At 45.4% G+C, this 19887-nt stretch overlaps 1 protein-coding gene and 1 long non-coding RNA gene across 3 annotated transcripts; one reads left to right on the top strand and one right to left on the bottom strand.

Annotated features, from left to right (window-relative positions):
• Positions 1-62: 62 nt before the first annotated feature.
• Positions 63-921, bottom strand: LOC146429084 (uncharacterized). Its single transcript, XR_014855703.1, has 2 exons — positions 316-921; positions 63-280 (listed from the first exon to the last, which is right to left on the bottom strand). It is a non-coding gene; the product is annotated as an uncharacterized LOC146429084 (long non-coding RNA).
• A 589-nt stretch (positions 922-1510) lies between these two features.
• Positions 1511-18857, top strand: TMEM248 (transmembrane protein 248). Of its 2 annotated transcripts, XR_014855705.1 has the most exons (8): positions 1511-1668; positions 10479-10653; positions 11235-11520; positions 12967-13117; positions 13840-14023; positions 14404-14547; positions 15522-17635; positions 18003-18857. XR_014855705.1 is itself a non-coding variant. In XM_085078191.1 (7 exons), the coding sequence occupies exons 2-7, from the start codon at positions 10495-10497 to the stop codon at positions 15540-15542; spliced, it is 945 nt and encodes a 314-aa protein (XP_084934317.1). In that variant the 5' UTR covers positions 1511-1668; positions 10479-10494; the 3' UTR covers positions 15543-18857. The 2 variants fall into 2 exon arrangements, 1 of the variants encoding a protein (XP_084934317.1); XM_085078191.1 differs by having other exon boundaries at positions 15522-18857.
• The last annotated feature ends 1030 nt before the right edge of the window (positions 18858-19887 follow it).

The following is a 19887-nucleotide window of genomic DNA, read 5'->3' on the forward strand; positions in this document are numbered from 1 at the left end:
TGAACCAGAGAGTTTAACTGAAATATCACCCCTTGAAGTGATTTAAAATACCTGTGCTGTGCTGACAGTGACAATATCAGAAACTGATTTTATTCATCCACAGCCCACTATTAATTCAGTGTCACAGTATCAGAAATTTGTTTTTCCACAGCTCACTATTACTTCAGTATCACAGTATCAGAAATAGATTTTATTTTTCCACAGTCCACTATTGGTTTAGTATCACTGAAAACAAAGCTCATTGCACTGGATCTTTTATTGTAAAATACTTCTTTCTTTACTATTGTAAAATACTTCTTTCTTGAGTAAAAAAACTGAGCTCCTCGGTTTATTTCGTTTGGTAAAGAAGATATTTTACAGGAAATTAATGGCTAATTAACACTGTGCGACATTCTTGGTTCCACACAACTGAGCTATGGAATTAAATTGATTTTTCCCCCCAGTACCATGGATGTCTCTGGTGTAACTTGGGGCTCCACGGGGTTTGCTCCACTTCCAGACTTTTTGCATTATCCTCTGGTAAACACCATCATATTATCATTAATAACACTAATTATCAACAACACACAATAGTCTGTTTTATACACGATAATGTCACCTTTTACATTAATAAAGCATTGCTAATATATTATTATTTATAATGCAAAATATCAGTGAAGATGATGATGGTTTGCTCTGTTACTCCCCTGGCTTTAAGGCTTTAACCCTGAGCACTCGCAGGTATTGCCAACTCTCGCAAACAGAAGGAAAAAGATGTTTGGGATAGTTTTGAGAGGAAAAGGGGATGGGAAAGGTGAGGAGCAGCCTGAGGGATGGGAGGAAGGCAGGAGCGGGGGGCTGCAGTGCTCGGAGCCGCGGGGAGACCGCGCTGAGCGGCGGGCTGTGCTGCCGGGCTATTCCCGACTCCTTCCCGGTGCCGTTCCCAGCTCTCGAGGCCGTTCTCGGTGCCATCCCAGGCCCGTTCCCGACTTCTTCCTAGCCCATTCCCGGCCCGTCCCTGGCCCTTTCCCCGTACCATACCCAGCCCATTCCCGGCCTATTCTCGGTGCTGCTCCCGGCCTGTTCCCTATGGCATTCCCAGCCCCTTCTAGGCCCGTTACCGGTACAGTTCCCAGCCCATTCCCGGTGAGTTCCCTCCCCGTTCCCGGTGCCGCTCCAGGCCCGTTCCCGGCACCATCCCCGGCCCGTTCCCAGCCCATTCCCGGTACCGCTCCGGCCCGTTCCCGATGCCATCCCCGGCCCTTTCCCGGTACCATTCCCAGCCCGTTCCCGATGCCATCCCCACCCCGTTCCCTGTGCCATCCCCGGTACCGTTCCCGCCCATCCCCGGCCCGTCCCCAGCCCCACCCTCGGCCGTCCCCCGGCGCTCCGCTCCGCTCCGCACGCTCCTCCCCGGCTTGTCCCCCCCGCGCCACCGTCGCGGCGGGTGAGGGGTCAGGGCTGCGGCCCGGAAGCGGCGGCGGAGGCGGGGCCTGCCGTCTGTCCGTGTGTCCGTGTGTCCGGTGTGTGTCCGTGTGTCCGGCCCGGGGGCTGCCCGTGTGTCCGGCCCGGGCGCTGCCCGCCCCGCGGCCTCTCGCAGCCCGGCCCGGCCCGTCAGGACGATGGTGCAGAGCCCGCCCGGCCGGCAGCGCCGCCGCCTGTGAGCCCCGCCCGGCCCGCCGGACAGCGGTAAGGGGAGCGGGGCTGTGCGCCGGGCCTGCCGCCGAACCGGCACCGCCAGGGCACCGCCAGGGCACCGCCAGGGGCACCCGGGGCTGGGGAGAGCGGGAGAACCGGGAAAACCCCCCGGGAGGCTCGGTATGGCCGCGCTGGCTGCGAGCCTCGGGGCACGGCTGGCTCGGGGTGCTCCGGGGGTTATAGCCTTGGCTTGACTTCACTATTTACCTCAAAATACATCCTTTAAGCTCGTCAGCTTGAGTTTTTTATATGTGGCGACGTGTCAGAAAAAATACAAAAAACCCCAGTCAAAAATAATAATTTCTGTAGCACTAAAAATAGTTCTGTTTCAAAATAGAGATTGCTTCGTTCGGCTGTGTTGTTTGGTTGTTTTGGGATTTTTTTTTTTTCCTCCCCGATTTGCTGTGTGTCTGTATTTCATCCTCTCGCACTTTTTGGGGGGTTTGACTTGACTAATGATGCTTTTGATGATAAATTTCCTGGTGCATCATGCCTGGAACATGGCTGCTCCATCCCTACCAAACCATGACATCCAAACCCTGCATCACCATCACCCTGGGAAATCATGGATTGCACCACACCTGGCTTGCTTTGGGTTTTTTTCCCCTTTTTTCTCTTTGTTTGCTCTTTAAGGGTTTGCCTTTGGGGGAAATTTATTTGCAGGATTAGCTCTGCAGGTGGAATTATCCAGGTAACTTTGCCCTGGTAGCCAAACCTTGAGTATAGATAAAATTCATTGAGGTTTGCTCTCCACATCCTCTCCGAACTTCCACCAAGTTTGGCCACTGGAAGAACATGATGGGAACACAACCTGGGCCTGTCTGCTGCTGTCAATTATTATTTCGTTTTTCCCAAGGCTGAGTTACAGGAAATACTCCATAATTCTTGTGCCTCTGGGCAGGACAGAATGGTTCGAGTTTCACTGAGCTGCTGTTTCCCTCCACCTGCCTTTGCCCAGCTCTGGGAATGAACTGCTGGCTGCCATCCAATTCCTGCTCAGCAGGTGTGCACAGCACCGAGATAACTTTTGTGCACAGATAATATTGAATTGTGGCTAAAAAATGCTCCCCGAGCCCGGCCGGAGTGCCATCAGAGAGGATTAAGCCCTGGGTGGCTTTGTTCCCTGCCGTGATTTGAGGAGTGGCTGGTGGAATGTGATTCTCCTTTTCCACTTGAAAGACAAGGACTTGAAAGGCCACCTGATGAGACAAACTAGTCCCTGTGCTCTGGGAGTGCCCAGGAGCAGCTGAGGGCAGGGGACAAGCAGAGCTGGGTGTCCTTTGGGAGCCTGGGGACAGGAGGGACAGAGCCTGGGGACAGGAGGGACAGAGCCTGGCACATCCTGCACCCCCTGAGCTGATCCTGCACATCTGGCATCATCTCTTTTATTAAATAACAGCCCAGGTTTTGTAAAAATGAAGGTATTTTTTCAATTATCTAAGCTATTAATGAAGCTTGCAGGTGTCAGAATTGTGTTGCTTTGCCCAAAGCCTGGCTGGGTGGGAGCTGAGTTCCTTTTTTTGGGAAGACCTTTGGTTAAAGCTGCTCCCCAGGACTCAGAACTCCGAGGTTTTCTTTTGGAAGAAAACTTGTGTATATCCTGGCATGTTGGGGTTTGTTCACCTGTAAAATGGAGACTGAACCCACCTGAGTTTGGGCTGAGCAGATTGAGGTTTCCTCAATCAGGGACATGATAATATTCCAGCCACAGCCTTGACACCCCAGCTCCCTTATTTCAGTCTGCTCTGCTGCTTCTCTCCCTTCTTCCCACACCCAACCCCTGATTTTGCCATTCCCCAAAGCTGCCATTTCCTCAGCTTGTCACTCATTTTTTCTGCTTGTGATTCAAGCTGTGTATCTGTCTGTCTGCATCCCTGTCTCCTCACAGTCTGAAGAGCCTTTTCCTGGCATTTCTCTGCACTTCCACTGCTGAATTGGGTCCCACGTTCCTTAATGAGTGGCTTTAATGAAGTGAACAATTAACCTTGAACTGGTCACTCGAGCAAGTTCTGGTTATTAAACACTCACTGAGAATTTTCACTCCTCTTGATTAAAGCCATCCTGTGTTTTTGGCTGCTTGGCAGTGCAGTTTACACAGAATTTGATTTCTCATGGATCTTAAAAAGATCTTGTAAAACGGAATAATTTCACTTTTCCCTTCCTCTCCCAGCTTCTCAAGCTAAGCAGCAGCAACCAGAGCAGCATTTTGAATACAAATTCCAAGTCCTTATTTTATTACTGTGTGTTTTATTGCAGTCTGGGTGATTTGGGCTGTGGTAACTCGTGTTGTAAGTCATGACTTGGAAAAGCTGCAAGCTTTAAAAATGCCCATGAGCTCTCTGGGATGGAAGTGGATTCATTCCCATGGCACAGGCTCTTGGCAAACAGGGCTGCCTGCCTCAGGTTTTGGCCCTGAAATGTCTCATTTTCAACCAGAAGTTGGGTTCATTTGGATTTTCCAGCTGGGTGTGTTTTAAATGGTGTTTTTCACTTGTGGCAAAAGGCAGAATTCAGGGCTCATTGAACCAGGGAAAAAAGGTTTCCTCACTTCATTTCTCCTTCCCGACTTTTAACTTTCCTTCCCTTTTGTCATTCATCATTTTTTTAAGAACTCATAGCATATAAAAAAAACCACCAGAACTGGTTTGGATTTGTCTGTTTCTGCACGATTTTTTCCTTCCAGTGGGAAATAAAAATCAACTTTGCTGTCCCAGGAGTATCAGCTGGCACAGAGTTCAGGTGCTTGTGGTAAATCCACCAGACTTTTTAAACAACACAAGTCTGTCATACCCACATTGAGTAATGTTTGTTTTCCTTTTTTATTTCTTACATCATCCACCTCTTATTGTAAGTCTTCTGTCTTTACAGAGAGTTGAGAGTCAGGAATTTGGGTGTTTAAAATTCAGCATCAATACCATCTTCCAAATTTTCCATAACTGACCAAATGACTTCCCTTGCTTGGCTTTGTTTCCTGGGCAGACCTAAAATGTTTGCTGGCCGTGTTGCTCTTGGGGATGTCAGAATGATTAATTGAGCTTTGGAAAGTGTTTTGAGAGGCGAAAAGAAACATTTCATGCAAGTATGAAACACTTTGCTTCTTTCTGGTCATGCAGGGTTTTGTTCATATTCTGATCCTTTCTCAGGAGGAAGGAATTGCCTTTCCCACAGGTGCTGCTCTCCTCCTGCCCTGTTTTCTGTGCCCTTTGCATATGCAAAGCCATTTCCAGGCTCTAGGAAAATGGGGAGTTTTTTATCAGTAACCATATTTGTGGATAAAACAGCTCAGCAATCTGATAATTCACTTGGAACCAATTCCCTGTTATCTCCCAGCAGGGCAGTTTTGGGGGAGAAGATGTGTTTGTGCACATCTGGCTGCTGCTCTTTGGGTTCTGTCTGCTTGGATTCAAAGCTCCAAGGTGATGTTTTCATTAAGTTTCCTCCTCCACGCTCCCTGATTGCTTCTCTCCCCGTGTTGTGGAGAAATCTGCTGGCATTTCCTAGGAGCTTGTTGATTTTGGTTTATTTTTTCCCTGCTGAAGGCCAGGAGGAGGGGAAGAGGCTCAGCTGGACAGAGGTGGTGGATTCCTCCAGGAGGAATTCCTGCTTCCTGCCTGCTGGGGAAGCTTTTGGGATGTACAGTTTCATCCCACAGGGATCCACACTTCCCCAAAAAAATGAGCAAAGCTGCTGCAGATACTCACACCTCTGTTTTTCCCAGATAGCAGGATGGTGAAGTTATTCTTCCTTGCCTTTGGTTTTGAACCTCAGCAGGTTCTCCCAGAGCCACCTCTGCATCCTGCTCAGGTTCCTTCCCACCCAGCTTGGGGACATTGCCATGGGGACAGGGACAATCCCCACATCCCTGTCACCCTCAAAACAATTAAACAGCACCAGCTGAATCTCCAGTTCCCAGCTCACACAGCTCTGGCTTTTATTTCTCTTCACTATTTTCACTATTTTCACTCTTAGCCATCAATGAAATCATGTTTTGAAGAGAAGAAAACCCAGTGAAAGAGAATTTTGGTACCTGCTGCTGTTTATTGTTGTCAGACTCTGAGATGAACACCACAGCCTTGTTCCCCTGTTATTTATGGATGCTTTCCCATGGCTGGTTTGATTTGTGTTGATAAATATTCCTCTGGCACACAACATGATTTTCATTCAAAGTCTTTAACCATTTTCCTAACCCTGTTGCACTCCCAGTGTTGGGGCATCTTTGAAAACACAATTGATTTATTTATTTTTTTGAGCTGCACAGCTCAATTGAAACTTGTGTTTCAAAAAACAATGAGTTTTTTTTCTCCTTAGGATATTTCAGTGGTGGTTTTATATTGAAACCCCTCTAGTCTGATTACCTTACCTGCACAACAAGAAGGGGAAATATTGGTGAGGAAATTCCATCATTTTAAGCTTCCTAGAGGCAAGGTGGTAGTTTTGACATTATTGACAAAAATGTCAAATGACTTTGATCTCTTTAAAATTCATGTCTGGGTTTTGTTTTGGTTTTTTTTTTTTCATTTTGCCAACTGCAATTTTGCTTTTAATACCTGCTTTAGTCCAACATATGAGGTTTTTATTGTTGCTAGGAATTCAGCTCCTTTGATATTAAGCCTCAAAATGGGAATTTAATACTTCAGCTGTGACTCATTGCATTGACTTTTTGGGCTTTGCAATAGACTTGAAGATTTTCCTTGTTTGTAATTTCGGCTTGAAGAACTCATCAGTCTATTCAGCAGCTCCCTTTTCCACACTCTTTCATATATAAATAAAGAGGAATTCACAATGTTATACCCCTTTGAGGTTGCTGTTCTGGAGGAAAATTCCCCAGACTGGAGAATGTGTGACAATTCTCTGGCTTTTGACTTGGCTGCCTTTGTGTTTCCCTGGGACTCTGACAGATTAAACTGCTGCATTTCCACCCTTTGCCATGTTAAGCTTTTTCCCTGTCTGGGTTTGCAGATCCTGATTTAAGAGCACAACTTCTCCAGGCTTTCCTGGTGAGTTCCATCAGCTCTGCCTCTGCTGAACATCCCTCACTACCCAGCAATTGCCTTGGAGCTTTTCTGGAGGAAAATCCCCCAAATTACAGAATATTTTCTCACTTTTTAGGGTTCTGCCCTGGGACTCTGGCAGGTTAAACTGTTGTGTTTCCACCCTTTACCATTTTGATCTTTTTCCCCTGTCTGACAGAATTTCAAGGGTTTTTAGGTCCTGATTTAAGAGCACAATTTCTCCAAGCTCTCCTGGTGACTTTCCATCACCTCTGACTCTGCTGAACATCCCTCACTACCCAGCAATTACCTTGGAGCTTTTTTGGAGGAAAATCCCCCAAACTTTAGAACATTTTCTCACTTTTTAGGGTGCTGCCCAATTCTGTGTTTCCCTGGGATGCTGACAGATTAAATTGTTGTATTTCCACCCTTTACCATTTGAATCTTTTCCTGTCTAACAGAATTTCCAGGGTTTGTAGCTCCTGATTTAAACACAACAACATCTCCAGGCTCTCCTGGCGAGTTCCATCAGCTCAGCTCTGCCTTTTTCTCCTGCTGAGCATCCCTCAGTGCCCAGCAATTACCTTGGAGCTGGTGGCCAATGTTCCAGCCTGGCAGTTTTCATTCTTCCCGTTGCACTTGAGCTCCTTGTTTAGGCTGACTGGGGAGATTTTTATTGCACAGAGGATTAAAAAGGCTTTGCTGGAGTGGAGAGAGGCAGCAGCAGTCATTAGAGCCGCTGGCTAAATTATTTATTTGGCTAAAAAGTGAAATCTGATCTCGCTCGCCTGACCTGCCAGGAGGTAAAAGCATTGTTTTGTTTGGTTGGGGGTTTTTTTTGAACAAGAAATAAAAGTTTAAGTGATGTTCTTTAAGTTATTCATTGACACACAGAGGAGGAAGTTAGTTACCAGAGTTGAGATGCCATTGTGATTCTAACAGAGAGGAGTTTAAGGAACCCTGAAAATCCATTTTGATGGAATGCACTGATCTGGATCACCAATCTGTGATAATTAGAGTTATTTAAATACTTCCATTTAAAAAAATGAGTAATTCTTCAGGCAGCAGCATGGAAACCTTCATCCTTCTGCTTTGCACTGTGTCCTGTTGCTATTTTCATGTCAGCTCCACTACTGAAATCCACTGTTGTTCCCTTTTGCCTCCCAAAAGCTCCAAAGGCACATTACTCCTCGGAAATTGCAGCTTATAGCATTTTCTAATTGCTTTCAAAGCCACTGAGTTATGGCAGCATATTAAGCAACTGGCACTTAAAAGCTGGTGATCTCTTACATAAAAATATTAGCCCAAATATTGCTCTGGGTAGGCTTTTCAGCACATCCCTTTATTTTTTTTTTTTTATGGCTGGTTTTAGACCCTCTGGTAAACAAAATGGAGCTGTTGGAAATCCTTTTTTAAAAAAAAAGAGGAATCACAGCCCTGGAGATGCTGTGGGTGATATTTTAATATCACTGATTAAAAGCTGCAATAAACCCTGCATTGGTGTTATTTCCAAAAGAGAATTCAGGAGGGGACACTTTGGATTTAGGTTTTGATCTCCTTCCTTCTCCACGTGTTTCCACAAGGAGGGATTGGGATTTTGCTGCTAGATTGGAGTGTTTGGGATTTTGCTGCTAGATTGGAGTGTTTGGGATTTTGCTGCTAGATTGGAGTGTTTGGGATTTTGCTGCTAGATTGGAGTGTTTGGGATTTTGCTGCTAGATTGGAGTGTTTGGGATTTTGCTGCTAGATTGGAGTGTTTGGGATTTTGCTGCTAGATTGGAGTGTTTGGGATTTTGCTGTTAGGTTGGAGTGTTTGGGATTTTCCTGCTAGATTGGAGTGTTTGGGATTTTGCTGCTAGATTGGAGTGTTTGGGATTTTCACCTGGGGCTGCTTGAAGGAATTTGCTGCCAGGGACAAGACAGGCAGGAGGACGTGCAGAAGGGCAGGGCGGATCGTTCATCCCCAGCATGATCCCTGCCAGCCCCAGCTCTGCTTTCCCTCCCTCCTCCCTCTGCCACCTTCACTGGCCTGCCTGGGACAAAGCTCTGGTAAGATGCACATTCCTCATCCCCTTCCTTCCCTCTCCTTTCCCTGCTTTGCACTCTGGGTTTGCAGAGATGTTTGCAGTTCTCACCGAGAAAAACTTCCTGGCTTTGCAGAGTGGCTGGAAAAGGGTTGATGGTGCAAAATGATAAAGCCAGGATGTGATCCTGGGCTCTGGAGAGCTCTGTCTCAGCAGGTTAAATCCAGGATGTGATCTTGGGCTTTGGAGAACTCTGTCTCAGCAGGTTAAATCCAGGATGTGATCCTGGGCTCTGGAGAGCTCTGTCTCAGCAGGTTAAAGCCAGGATGTGATCCTGGGCTCTGGAGAGCTCTGTCTCAGCAGGTTTCACCCAGGAGAGTCAGCAGGCACAGCTCAGGGTTGTGTTACTGGCACAGCACCTCTGTCTCCTCTCCCCGAGTTGGATTTTCCCCTCTCTGGGGCAGTTCTGTCAATATTTCTTCTGCTAACAGGAACTGAGGCATTTCTGCCAGTAAAACCCTCGGTGTACACAAGGAAGGTGGGATCGTTGTGCTCTGGGGCATCTCAAAAAGGCTTTGTCTGTCTGAGTGCTTGTCCTTTTCCCCTCCTCTTGTTTTCTCTTCAATCGATGAATAGATCAAAGATCCTGCTCTGCCTTGCCCTGTGCCTCTCTCCTCCTCAGAGCTGCCACTTGCCAGCCCTGCTTCACCTGGATTGCAAATGACAAAGCTGGGAATCACCCCGACCTGCAGGCAGCATTCCTGCCTTAATTCAAAGTTATCAGATCCAACTTTATCCTGGCAGTGCAGAATTCTTTAGGGATTCCTCCTGAAATTTGCCCTTCCCTCTGAATTTTGGAGATCCCTAGGAACAGCTCCTGCCTTGGTGGTTTCGTGGGGGTTAAAAGCCTTTCCAGGCAGGATTTTCGGTAGGACAGAGATAAGAGGTTTGGCTGGGAGTTCCTCCTCGCAGAGCTTCAGGAGGAGATGTCACAAGGTTACCCTTTAACGCTGGGCTGTTTGCTTTTCCCTGGGAGGGGAGGTGGGGATGCTGATAGAGTAAAGTTAATTTGGGTCTTTCTGCTCTGGAGATAAAAATTCAGGAGGGGAATCAGACAGAATACTATATTTTGGACAAAAATTAATGAGTCAGGACATTTCCTCAGCGTGTAAGGTCCTGGCTTTGCTTACAGGCAGAACAAAAAGCTGTAGGTCCTGCAAGAATTAAATAAAGACCAGGAGTCTTCCAGCCTCCACCCTAACACAGTTTTTGGGTGTTTTTGCCCGCAGGATTCTCGATGTAGAAGCCTAAAATGCTGTAGGCTGATTATCAGATCCCATGTTGAAATTAGAGGCATTAAGGGCTAGGGCTGGGGTAAAGAGGGATGCTGAAGGCTCCAGCCTCAGTTTTCCAAGGATGTGCAAAGTTGGATTTGTAACTTGGTGCATTCAGACATTGCTGGCATTACAATACAGCAGTGCTACCCTGCCTAGGTGTGTGGGGAAAGGCAAGGACTGGGTTTATTGCTTATCAGCATTGCTGGAAGTCCTCATTCCTTAAAATCTGTTCCCAGCTGGCAGTTTGAGGCCCTGGGAAGGTGACATGGAGCTGTTCTGGTTGCTGCTGCATTTCAGAGCACAGCACAGCATTGCTGATGTATTCCATACATTCCATTGTACGGAAAATCTCCTTTTCCATACAATCCCATTCCTTGCTGCCCAACTCCTGTCTGCTGTGACCCACCAACCCTGTGACACAGCTGGGCCATTCCTTCTTTCCCCACCAGGTGAACAATCAGAATAATGTTCTACATCAACCTGTTGGAGAACCTGAAGGTGTACATCAGCAGCCGCCCTCCGCTCGTGGTGTTCATGATCAGCGTGAGCGCCATGGCCATCGCCTTCCTCACCCTGGGCTACTTCTTCAAAATCAAGGAGATCAAGTCGCCTGAGATGACAGAGGTACCTGCAAAAAGCGGGGATGGGAGTTTGGGAAACGTGGCTGAAGCTGGTTGGGGATTTTTTTACTTGGAACGAGGGAAAGCTCAGCAGAAATTGCTCACCCAGAGCGTGCTGAGAGCAGACTGAGTTTCCTTCCTTGTTCAGGGGAGAGAGCTGGGATTGAACCCATCTGATTTCTCCAAAAACTGTGCTGTTGTTGGGACAGCCCTGGTGGTGTTTGTATGCTTTGTGAGCCATATAATTCCTGAGCCACATCATTCCTGAGCCACATCATTCCTGAGCCACATCATTCCTGAGCCACATCATTCCTGAGCCACATCATTCCTGAGCCACATCATTCCTGAGCCACATCATTCCTGAGCCACATCATTCCTGAGCCATATCATTCCTGAGCCATATCATTCCTGAGCCACATCATTCCTGAGCCATATAAAATTCCTGAGCCATATCATTCCTGAGCCATATCATTCCTGAGCCATATAATTTCTGTTCAATGGCCTGGAACTGGGCAGGATAGGACCAGCACTGCCCCAGTGACATCCCTCATCCACCCCAAATCCCCCTGTTTTTTATGTTCCAAGGACTGGAATACTTTCCTCCTGAGGTTTAACGATTTGGACTTCTGTATATCCGAGAACGAAACCCTGAAGCACCTCCTGAACGACACCACCACCCCGGAGAGCACGGTGACCAGCGGGCAGGCCAGGTCCTCCACACAGTCCCCCCAGACCCTGGAGGACTCTGGTCCCATCAACATCTCTGTCACCATCACGCTGACCCTGGACCCCCTGCGGCCTTTCGGGGGATACTCGCGCAATGTCACTCACCTCAGCTCCACCGTCTTCGGCCACCAGATTGGGCTCTCAGGTAGGCTTTAGAAATTCGGTTTATAAACCTCTCAGAGTTTTTTTTTCCTAACCTTTCAAGGATTGGCTTCAAACTGAAACTGAGGACATTTAGATTAAATATTAGGAAAAATTTCTTGTGAGGGTGGTGAGGACCAGAGAAGCTGTGGCTGTCCCTGAATCCCTGGAAATGTCCAAGGCCAAGCTGGAATAACCTGGGATACTGGAAGGTGTCGCTGCCCATGGAACAAGGCAGTTTTTAAGGTCCCTTCCAACCCAAACCATTCTAAAGCTCTAAATAATTATTTTAATAACTATATAATCAAATAAAAATTCACCAGCTGACTATTGGTGAGATGAATCTCTTGCACAGAGCACAGATGTGTTCCCAGATTTATTGTGAGTATATTCCTGTATGGAATATACTCCTCTTTTATTTGTTAGGGGAACTTTTCCCTGCATTTAGAATGGAAAAGAACCTGCAGGTGTGCCAAGATCAGGCTTGGCAGCTTGAAATGATTAACCTAATGACAATGGAAGGTCATTTTTAAGCAAGCAACATTCCAAACAGTAACTTCTCTTCAGTTCTGTCCTGATCCATCATGTCCTCAACTGACATTTCAGATGTGACATAGATGACATAGAGAGCAAGTATTATGTTGTCTAAAAAAATTCTAGTTTATCTAAAATGCACAAGTGAATCAGCTTTAATATCACAAACAGCACCAGATAAGGTGATTATGGTTTCTGTGGTGTGCAGAGACCAATCTGCTCTCTGGCTGCCTGCCAGGAAGTTTTGACAGGAGTTTTGTAGAGAATTAATAGAAATTGAGAAGAGAACCTTGCTGAATTTTAGCTTTCAGCCAGAATTGCATTTTATAATAATGTTGAATGTCTTGAACCTGTGGGGAGACATTGCCCATAGCTGCAAATGTGCATTACTGTATTTTCTGTTCTTTTTTTGCTGCTGCTTTCAGAGCTATCTGAGTGCAAGTTCCATTTGCAGCAGCCTGGATTTATTTTTGGTCTGAATTTATCCACATGGAGTTATTGTAGATGACTTAATCTGCACTTCAGTATCTGCTGACACCTTTTTCTCTACACAAATGTCCCCAGTCTGAAAAAGGAGCATCAGAAAAAACAAATGAGGAGCAAAGTTGTTCAGAGGAGAAAGACTTTTCTTATAAAGCTCTCCAAACATGCGTGAATTGACTTCTAAAGAGCTTTTAATTTCTGAGAGCAGCCTGATGACCCCAGGTCTGGGGTGGGAGAGATTAAAAAGAGCAGCAGCTGGGGGATTTTCTGTTTGTTTTGGGTTTCAACTTTCCTTCTGCTCTCTTTGTTGCCAGTAAAGATCCGGGATGACTTGATCCTTCCTGCACTTGTGTCTTCTCCTTATCCCAGTAACGGTTGCTCAGATACTTCTGTGACCCAAACCCCAGCTTTCCTTGTCTCTTTCCCAAAAAAGGCAGAGAATCCCACGAGGAAATCAACATCACCTTCACCCTGCCAGCTGCCTGGAACTCCGACGACTGCGTGCTGCACGGGCACTGCGAGCAGGTCGTGTTCACCACCTGCATGACTGTGACAGCAGCCAGCAGTGTGTTCCCAGTCACAGTGTGAGTGCATTTCCCAAACCCTCCTCCCTGGGCTGCTTCCTGCCTGATTAATGCCTCAGCTGGCTCTCTGAGTTGTTAGTTCCTCGTGAAAATCCCTGTTGATCACGGGAATTGTGTCCTTGTGCTCCTTGCCCTGCATTAAAATGTTTGTCGTTGAGATTTTTGAATCTCAAGAATCTTTGAGATTTGAAACCTTTGAGATTTTTCTGGGGATGTTTTAAACTCCACCCCATAGCTGGGGTTTAAACTTCACTGGGAGCAAAAGAATCCTTGGAGATTTAAGGAATTTTCCCCATAATTGAGTTTCAGAGATCAGATTTGACACAGATTTGACATTCAGAGATCTTATCCTCTTCTCTGCTGTGAGATCAGCATGAGGTAAATGCTGCTTTGCCTTCACCAAAATCTCTTCCCTTTGTCTTCTCTGGGCTCCCTGACTCTGTTCCTCCACCCTGGAGCAGCACCAGGCTGTGTGAAGCCTTAGGAAAACCAGTGTTTTTCCAATTTAGCTGAGGGATGTTGGCTAACTGGAACAACAGGCAGTTAAATTCTAATCTAAGTGCAGCAATCATGTGGTTTTTAATAGACCCTTTGGTTCAACTTTGGGGTTTTGTTGTTGTGTTGAAAAGGCCAAACTAAAACCACGTTTTGAGACGAAAAGCTGTGCTGGTTGGACATGGGAAATGCAGTTCAGGGTGCTAATTATTTCTGTTTCCTTGCAGTCAGCCACCACATTGTGTCCCTGAAAGCTACAGCAATGCCACTCTGTGGTACAAGATCTTCACCACAGCCAGGGATTCCAACACCAAATATGCACAGGATTACAACCCCTTCTGGTGTTACAAAGGAGCAATTGGGAAGGTCTACCACGCTTTAAATCCCAAACTCACTGTTATTGTTCCAGATGTAAGTGCTGGGTTGTTCCTCTGCTCTGGTTTGGGTGGATGGGGTTCCTAAAATTGTCATTTTTGCTGCTGCTGGTTTATTGTGTGGTGCAAAGGCTGGGAATTCTCCACCCCAATGGGCTCTTAATAACCAACATCTAGAATTTAAAATAATTTCACAAAAGCTTCTGCTAGTATTTGGCAAAATATCTACAACACAGATTCTTAACACAAGGAACATTTTGTGCCAAAATCAGGAATCACTTCCTTTACTATTTCCAGCTTTTTAAAGGGAAAAAAAATTGATTCATGAAGTAATTTCTGGGTCAATCTAGTAATGATTGCTTCAATACCAAACTGCCAAGCCAGCAAATGGTTTTAATTGGTTTTTTCTCTGTGCAGGATGATCGCTCTCTAATAAACCTGCATCTCATGCACACCAGTTACTTCCTCTTCGTGATGGTGATCACCATGTTCTGCTATGCAGTCATCAAAGGCAGACCAAGCAAACTGAGGCAAAGCAATACAGAATTCTGCTCTGAAAAGGTGAGTGTGTGGGAGCTAAATGTTGGCTCTGATAAGGAAACAGAGAAAAAAAAAAAAAGTGGTTTTTTTGACACAGGGCAGACTGGTTTTTCTTGTCTCTGGAGATGGGGATTTGATTGCCTTTCAAAGAGGCTTTGTGGACAGGGCAGGTGGGTGCTGCAGAATCCATGGCAGTGCTTTGGAAATCCTCAAAATTAACATTTCTGCCCTCCAGAAGGGAGTTATTGCAGCTCAGTCAGTGCTGGGCTGGGACTCTCCTGCTGTAATTCTCCTGTTGCTTGAGCTGCTTTGTGTGAAGCACCAAATAGTTTTATTTATCTTTTAACACAACAGGCTGAAAACTTTGAGTAAAACAGAAGACATAATTCTACTGGTTGTTCTACTAAATTCCACTAAGCTAAAACCAAAGCTGTTGAAAGAATCATTGTTCAACAGTGCCTTGGGGACCTGCAGTTTGCCTGAAGGATTAAATATGAATATATTTAATAGAGAAGTGGGAAGCCAGTGTTGACAGCTTTTGATCTTAATGGTATTTTGTGGTGTAGGTTGATTTGGGATGGTTTTTGTGGTTTTGATCTTAATGATCATTTTGATCTTAATGATTTTACATTTTGACTGAGATATTTTTTAATAATTGTTGGGTTTTTTAATAATTTTTGACTGAGAATTAGTAGACAAAAGTGATTTTATTATCATTTTCTTTTCCCCCATCCCATTGGTGTGGGTAAAATGGCTGTTAGGGGTGGTTTCTGGGGGGGGTTTGGGTGGTTTGGGACTTTCATTCTATTGATTTTGCAAAGTCCAAACCCCCTTCAGCCTGCCTTTGATTTCCTTTCCAAGCCAGACTTTCCAACCTTCTCTGAAAAGTCAAGGACAGCTCTGCCAGCTGCACCCAGATAAGTCATATCACCCTTACAGGATTAAAAATTTCCCTTTAATTAAATACTTTCTCTCTTTTTTTTTTTCTTTTCCAGGTAGCTTTGTCAGAAGCATAAAAACCCCCCCTGAACCAACCCCAAACCATTGCCTGCTGAACCCAGCCTGGGTCTTAAACACTCTGTGAATCCATTACCTTTGCAATGTTGGTTTATTCCAACCAAAGACATTTCAAGTGCCTGTAATTGATTTGTACATATTTATAAAAAGTCTCCAATATCCCGAGGAGGGCCGAGGAGATGCACTTGTCCCTCGTGTGGAATCTTCCCTGGGGACACCCTGAGGTTGGTGTAGATAACTCCACAGAGGCAGAGCCAGAGATTTTTTTTTTTTGGGGCTGGCTGCACCTGGGCAGGTGAAGATGCCTTTGCAAACCAAGCTAGAGGTGTTTGGTTGTTTTTTTTTTTTTTTGCCCAGTCTGTACAGTGTGTTTGAACCAAGTTATGCACCTTTGATATAATAACTGCATTTCCAAGAGCCACCAACCCACCAGGTGAATTCAGTGTGTGTTTGTGTGGCCCTAATACTTTATTCCATTTGCTCCTTGCTTGCAAGAAAAGGTATCAACATTTTAGGGTTTTTTCTTTTCTTTTTGGAGAAAAAAAAGAAATACATATTCACATTTTTAATAGTGCTGTATTTAGGACAAACTTGTGCTTTTATTCATAGTAAAAAAAAAAAATTTAAGAAGTGAAGTCCCATTTTAAACTGTTACTTACTGAAAAGAACTGTTTGATTTTTCCGTTTTGTTTTGGGGTTTTTTCTTTTGGTTTGATTTTTTGATTTTTCATTTGGCTTGCTAGAAAACCAGTCAGCACAGAGACTTATCTGGAAAACTTTCCCACTTGGCCTCCCACCCCCAGGATTGTGTGTCTCTGCTGCAGAGCAGCTTTCTGTCAACTTCTTTTTTTTCCTTTTTTTTTTTTTTTTCCTTCATTCTAGAAAGTGAAACTCAACAAAAAGATGTATTGTGTTAGCAGTCTGCTGGGGCTCTGCACAGCCTGGGCTGAGTGCAGCCAGTGAAAGGAGGAGAAACCCCAGAGTGTGTGACAGAGCTTGGGGACAGCTCTGAGGGGCAGTGGCACTGCTGAGCTTTGTCCCACTGTCACTCCATGCTGTCCAGACGTGGCCAGAGGAGTTGGGCTCTCATCAGGAGGGTCAGGGAACCCACCAGTGACCCCTTTCTGTCCTCTGGGCTCATTCTGCAGGCAGAGGTTCCTCTCAGTGCATTTCTCCCTTCCCCACTCTGCCTTCTGCTGGTTTCTCTTCCTGGCTGCTCCTTACTTTCAGGGGTCAGGCTCTTCCTGCAGACACTTCCACCACTGCTTTTAAAATCTCACTGGTTGCCTTAATTGACTTCTCACCTTTTTTCTCCCAGCTTTCTCATCAGGTGGTAGAGCTGTAACAGCTCTGCATTCATTCATTCATTCATTCATTCATTCATTCATCTTTTAAATTCATTTATTCATTCTTTTTTTCATTCATTTATTCATCCCCACAGGCTTTTTCCTCCTCCTCCTTTTGCTCCAAACTCCCCAGAAGAAGAAAGCCAAGTGAGAATCTCACAGTCTCAGTGTAAGCTGGCAGAAAATTCCCAGTTTAATTCCCTCCAGACCCCACTCTGGTCTGTGTGTGTTGGGACTTCAGTAAGTTCACGAGTCTTGAGAGTGTTTGAGTGTTCACAGTTTCCTTCAGAACACATTTCCTTCTCCAGTTTCAGTTCCTTCAGTGGGGTTAACTGTTTTCCTCCAGGGGAATGTTAAGGCAAAGCTTTAGAGGTGGCCTGGTTTGAAGTTTAGGGATGAAAAGATTTCCAGTTTTCTCCTGATGCTGCTGTGGGGTTAATGCTGCTTCCCTGGGGTGAGGCAAGGAAGTCAAACAGGCTGAGAGCTTCTCCTGGGCTGTTCCTAAATCCCAGCCTGGGCTGTTCCTAAATCCCAACCTGGGCTGTTCCTAAATGCCAGCCTGGGCTGTTCCTAAATCCCAACCTGGGCTGTTCCTAAATCCAGCCTGGGCTGTTCCTAAATCCCAACCTGGGCTGTTCCTAAATCCCAACCTGAGCTGTTCCTAAATCCCAACCTGAGCTGTTCCTAAATGCCAACCTGAGCTGTTCTTAAATCCCAACCTGAGCTGTTCCTAAATCCCAACCTAGGCTGTTCCTAAATGCCAGCCTGGGCTGTTCCTAAATGCCAACCTGAGCTGTTCCTAAATCCTTACCTGAGCTGTTCCTAAATCCCAACCTGAGCTGTTCCTAAATCCTTACCTGAGCTGTTCCTAAATGCCAACCTGGGCTGTTCCTAAATCCCAACCTGGGCTGTTCCTGAATCCCATCCTGAGCTGTTCCTAAATCCAGCCTGGGCTGTTCCTAAATCCCAACCTGGGCTGTTCCTAAATCCCAGCCTGGGCTGTTCCTGAATCCCATCCTGAGCTGTTCCTAAATCCAGCCTGGGCTGTTCCTAAATCCCAACCTGGGCTGTTCCTAAATCCCAGCCTGGGCTGTTCCTAAATCCCATCCTGAGCTGTTCCTAAATCCCACAAGCCCAACCTCCCAGGAGTTCCTCCAAGGGTGGCTCAGTCTGAGGACCAAAGGCAGCAATGGCAGACAGAGATGCTCCAAACCCTGCAAATACCCAAAGCCAAGCAAATCCTTTCTCCTCCAACAAATTCCAACCTCCCAAACCCCCCAGCTGGAATTTGGGGAAACCATTTGGGAGCGAAAGGAACCTGCTTGAAAATTCCTGCCAACAGCTTTCTGCAGCCCCCAGGGACACTATAAAGATTGTGACCCACGACATGCAGAAGGGAAAAACGTTGGAGAAATGTGAATTTTTTGGCCTTAGTTGATCCCTGTGTTGCAGCAGAGAGGTGCAGGGTGTCCCAGCAGGCCAACATTGCTGGAATTCTGAGGAATATTGGATTGTTCCCAGGCGATGTACAAAGTTTAAAAAAAAAATGCAGCCAAACAGAAAAGAGTTAAAACTTTAATATTAAAAAAGTTCGGATCATATTGATCTTTCCTTTTTTTTTTTTTCTTTTTAACTATGACTTGAATCAGTTTTGATTCTATTTGTACGTGTTTTTCTTGTTCTTAGAAAGCTGCCATTTTCTTTCTTTTTTTTTGGGTTTTTTTCTGTGTTTTTTTGCATTTCCTTTTGGCATTACATATAGAAAACCTGAGCCTTGGTTTCAACCCTCTGCAGGTGGTTTGTAGGGTGGAAAAAAATGGCTGTTTCGGTTCGGTTTGTTCTTACATTTCACTTGTCTTGTTGCATGGTGGTTAATAGCTGATTTGGAAATGACATTTCTCTCCTAGATTAATTTTTGTGTTCGTAAGATGTGCATATTGCTTTGCAGAATAAAAACTATGGAGTTTATCCTGTTGGCTTTGGTTTCTTTTCCACAACCCAGGGGCTGCAGAGCTTTCAGAATTCATCCAGAATTATGTGGAGCACGGGAGGAAATCAGGGAAAAATCTGCAGTAAAATGAAATTTCAGCCCTTTTGGGTGCCCAAGGTGTAGTGAACACTTTATGTAGATTTTTTTTTCCTTTTGGTTTGTGGTGTAGGGAATGAAAAATGCAGAAATTTTGGTCCAAACCCACCTCTGCTGTTACTATTCCTTGCTAACAGGGCACTGCAGAGCATCCAAATGGTGCTTGTTCTGACCTGGTGGGAATGAGAAGAACACTTAAAAGCAAATCTGTGACATTGTTTTATCATTTTGACTGAGAACGTTTTTTGTAATTGTTTGGTTTGTATAATTTTTGACTAAGAAGTAGTAGAGAAAAGTTATTTTAATATCATTTTCTTTTCCGCCATCCCTTTGGTGTGGGTAAAATGACTGTCACTGCTCCAGGTAGCAAAGAAATCATTTTTATCCTGAATTCTGCCAGCAGAGAGGAAGAGAAGGGCAGAGAGACACATCCTCACTTGTTAAACTAACTCCCTCTCACCATCAGTTTGTTCAGAGGGTTTCACACAAGTCCAACTCCTTGAGGAAAATCCTGGTTTTTTACTGAGTTACACTTGAGCAAACTGAGAGGAGAATCCTGCTGAGGGAAAAACCACTGAGCAAATCCATTTGGGATTGAATTCAGCTCCTTCTGAACTTAAAGATGCACAACTGGGAAAAGTTTGTGTAATTCAGTGCCACAGCCTTGGGGAGGTTTTCCCAAAGCAGCTTCAAGGTGGTGTTTCAAGCAGGTGGCACAAGGCAAGGAGGGGAAAATCCATTTTGCTGCCATTTCCAGCTGCTGGGAGGGTTTGGCGGCCAGCAGTGACTCAGAACCAACTGGGATTTGTGTGGTGTTTGTTAACAAACTCAGATAAGGGTTAGGAAAATTACATAAATGTGGCTGGTAAAAAAAATCTGGTAAAAAATCTGGTAAAAAAAGGTGCTATTTGC

Source organism: Lichenostomus cassidix, chromosome 19 (assembly GCF_008360975.1).
Source record: "Lichenostomus cassidix isolate B80296 chromosome 19, HeHo_3.0, whole genome shotgun sequence".
In the NCBI taxonomy this organism is placed as follows: domain Eukaryota; kingdom Metazoa; phylum Chordata; class Aves; order Passeriformes; family Meliphagidae; genus Lichenostomus; species Lichenostomus cassidix.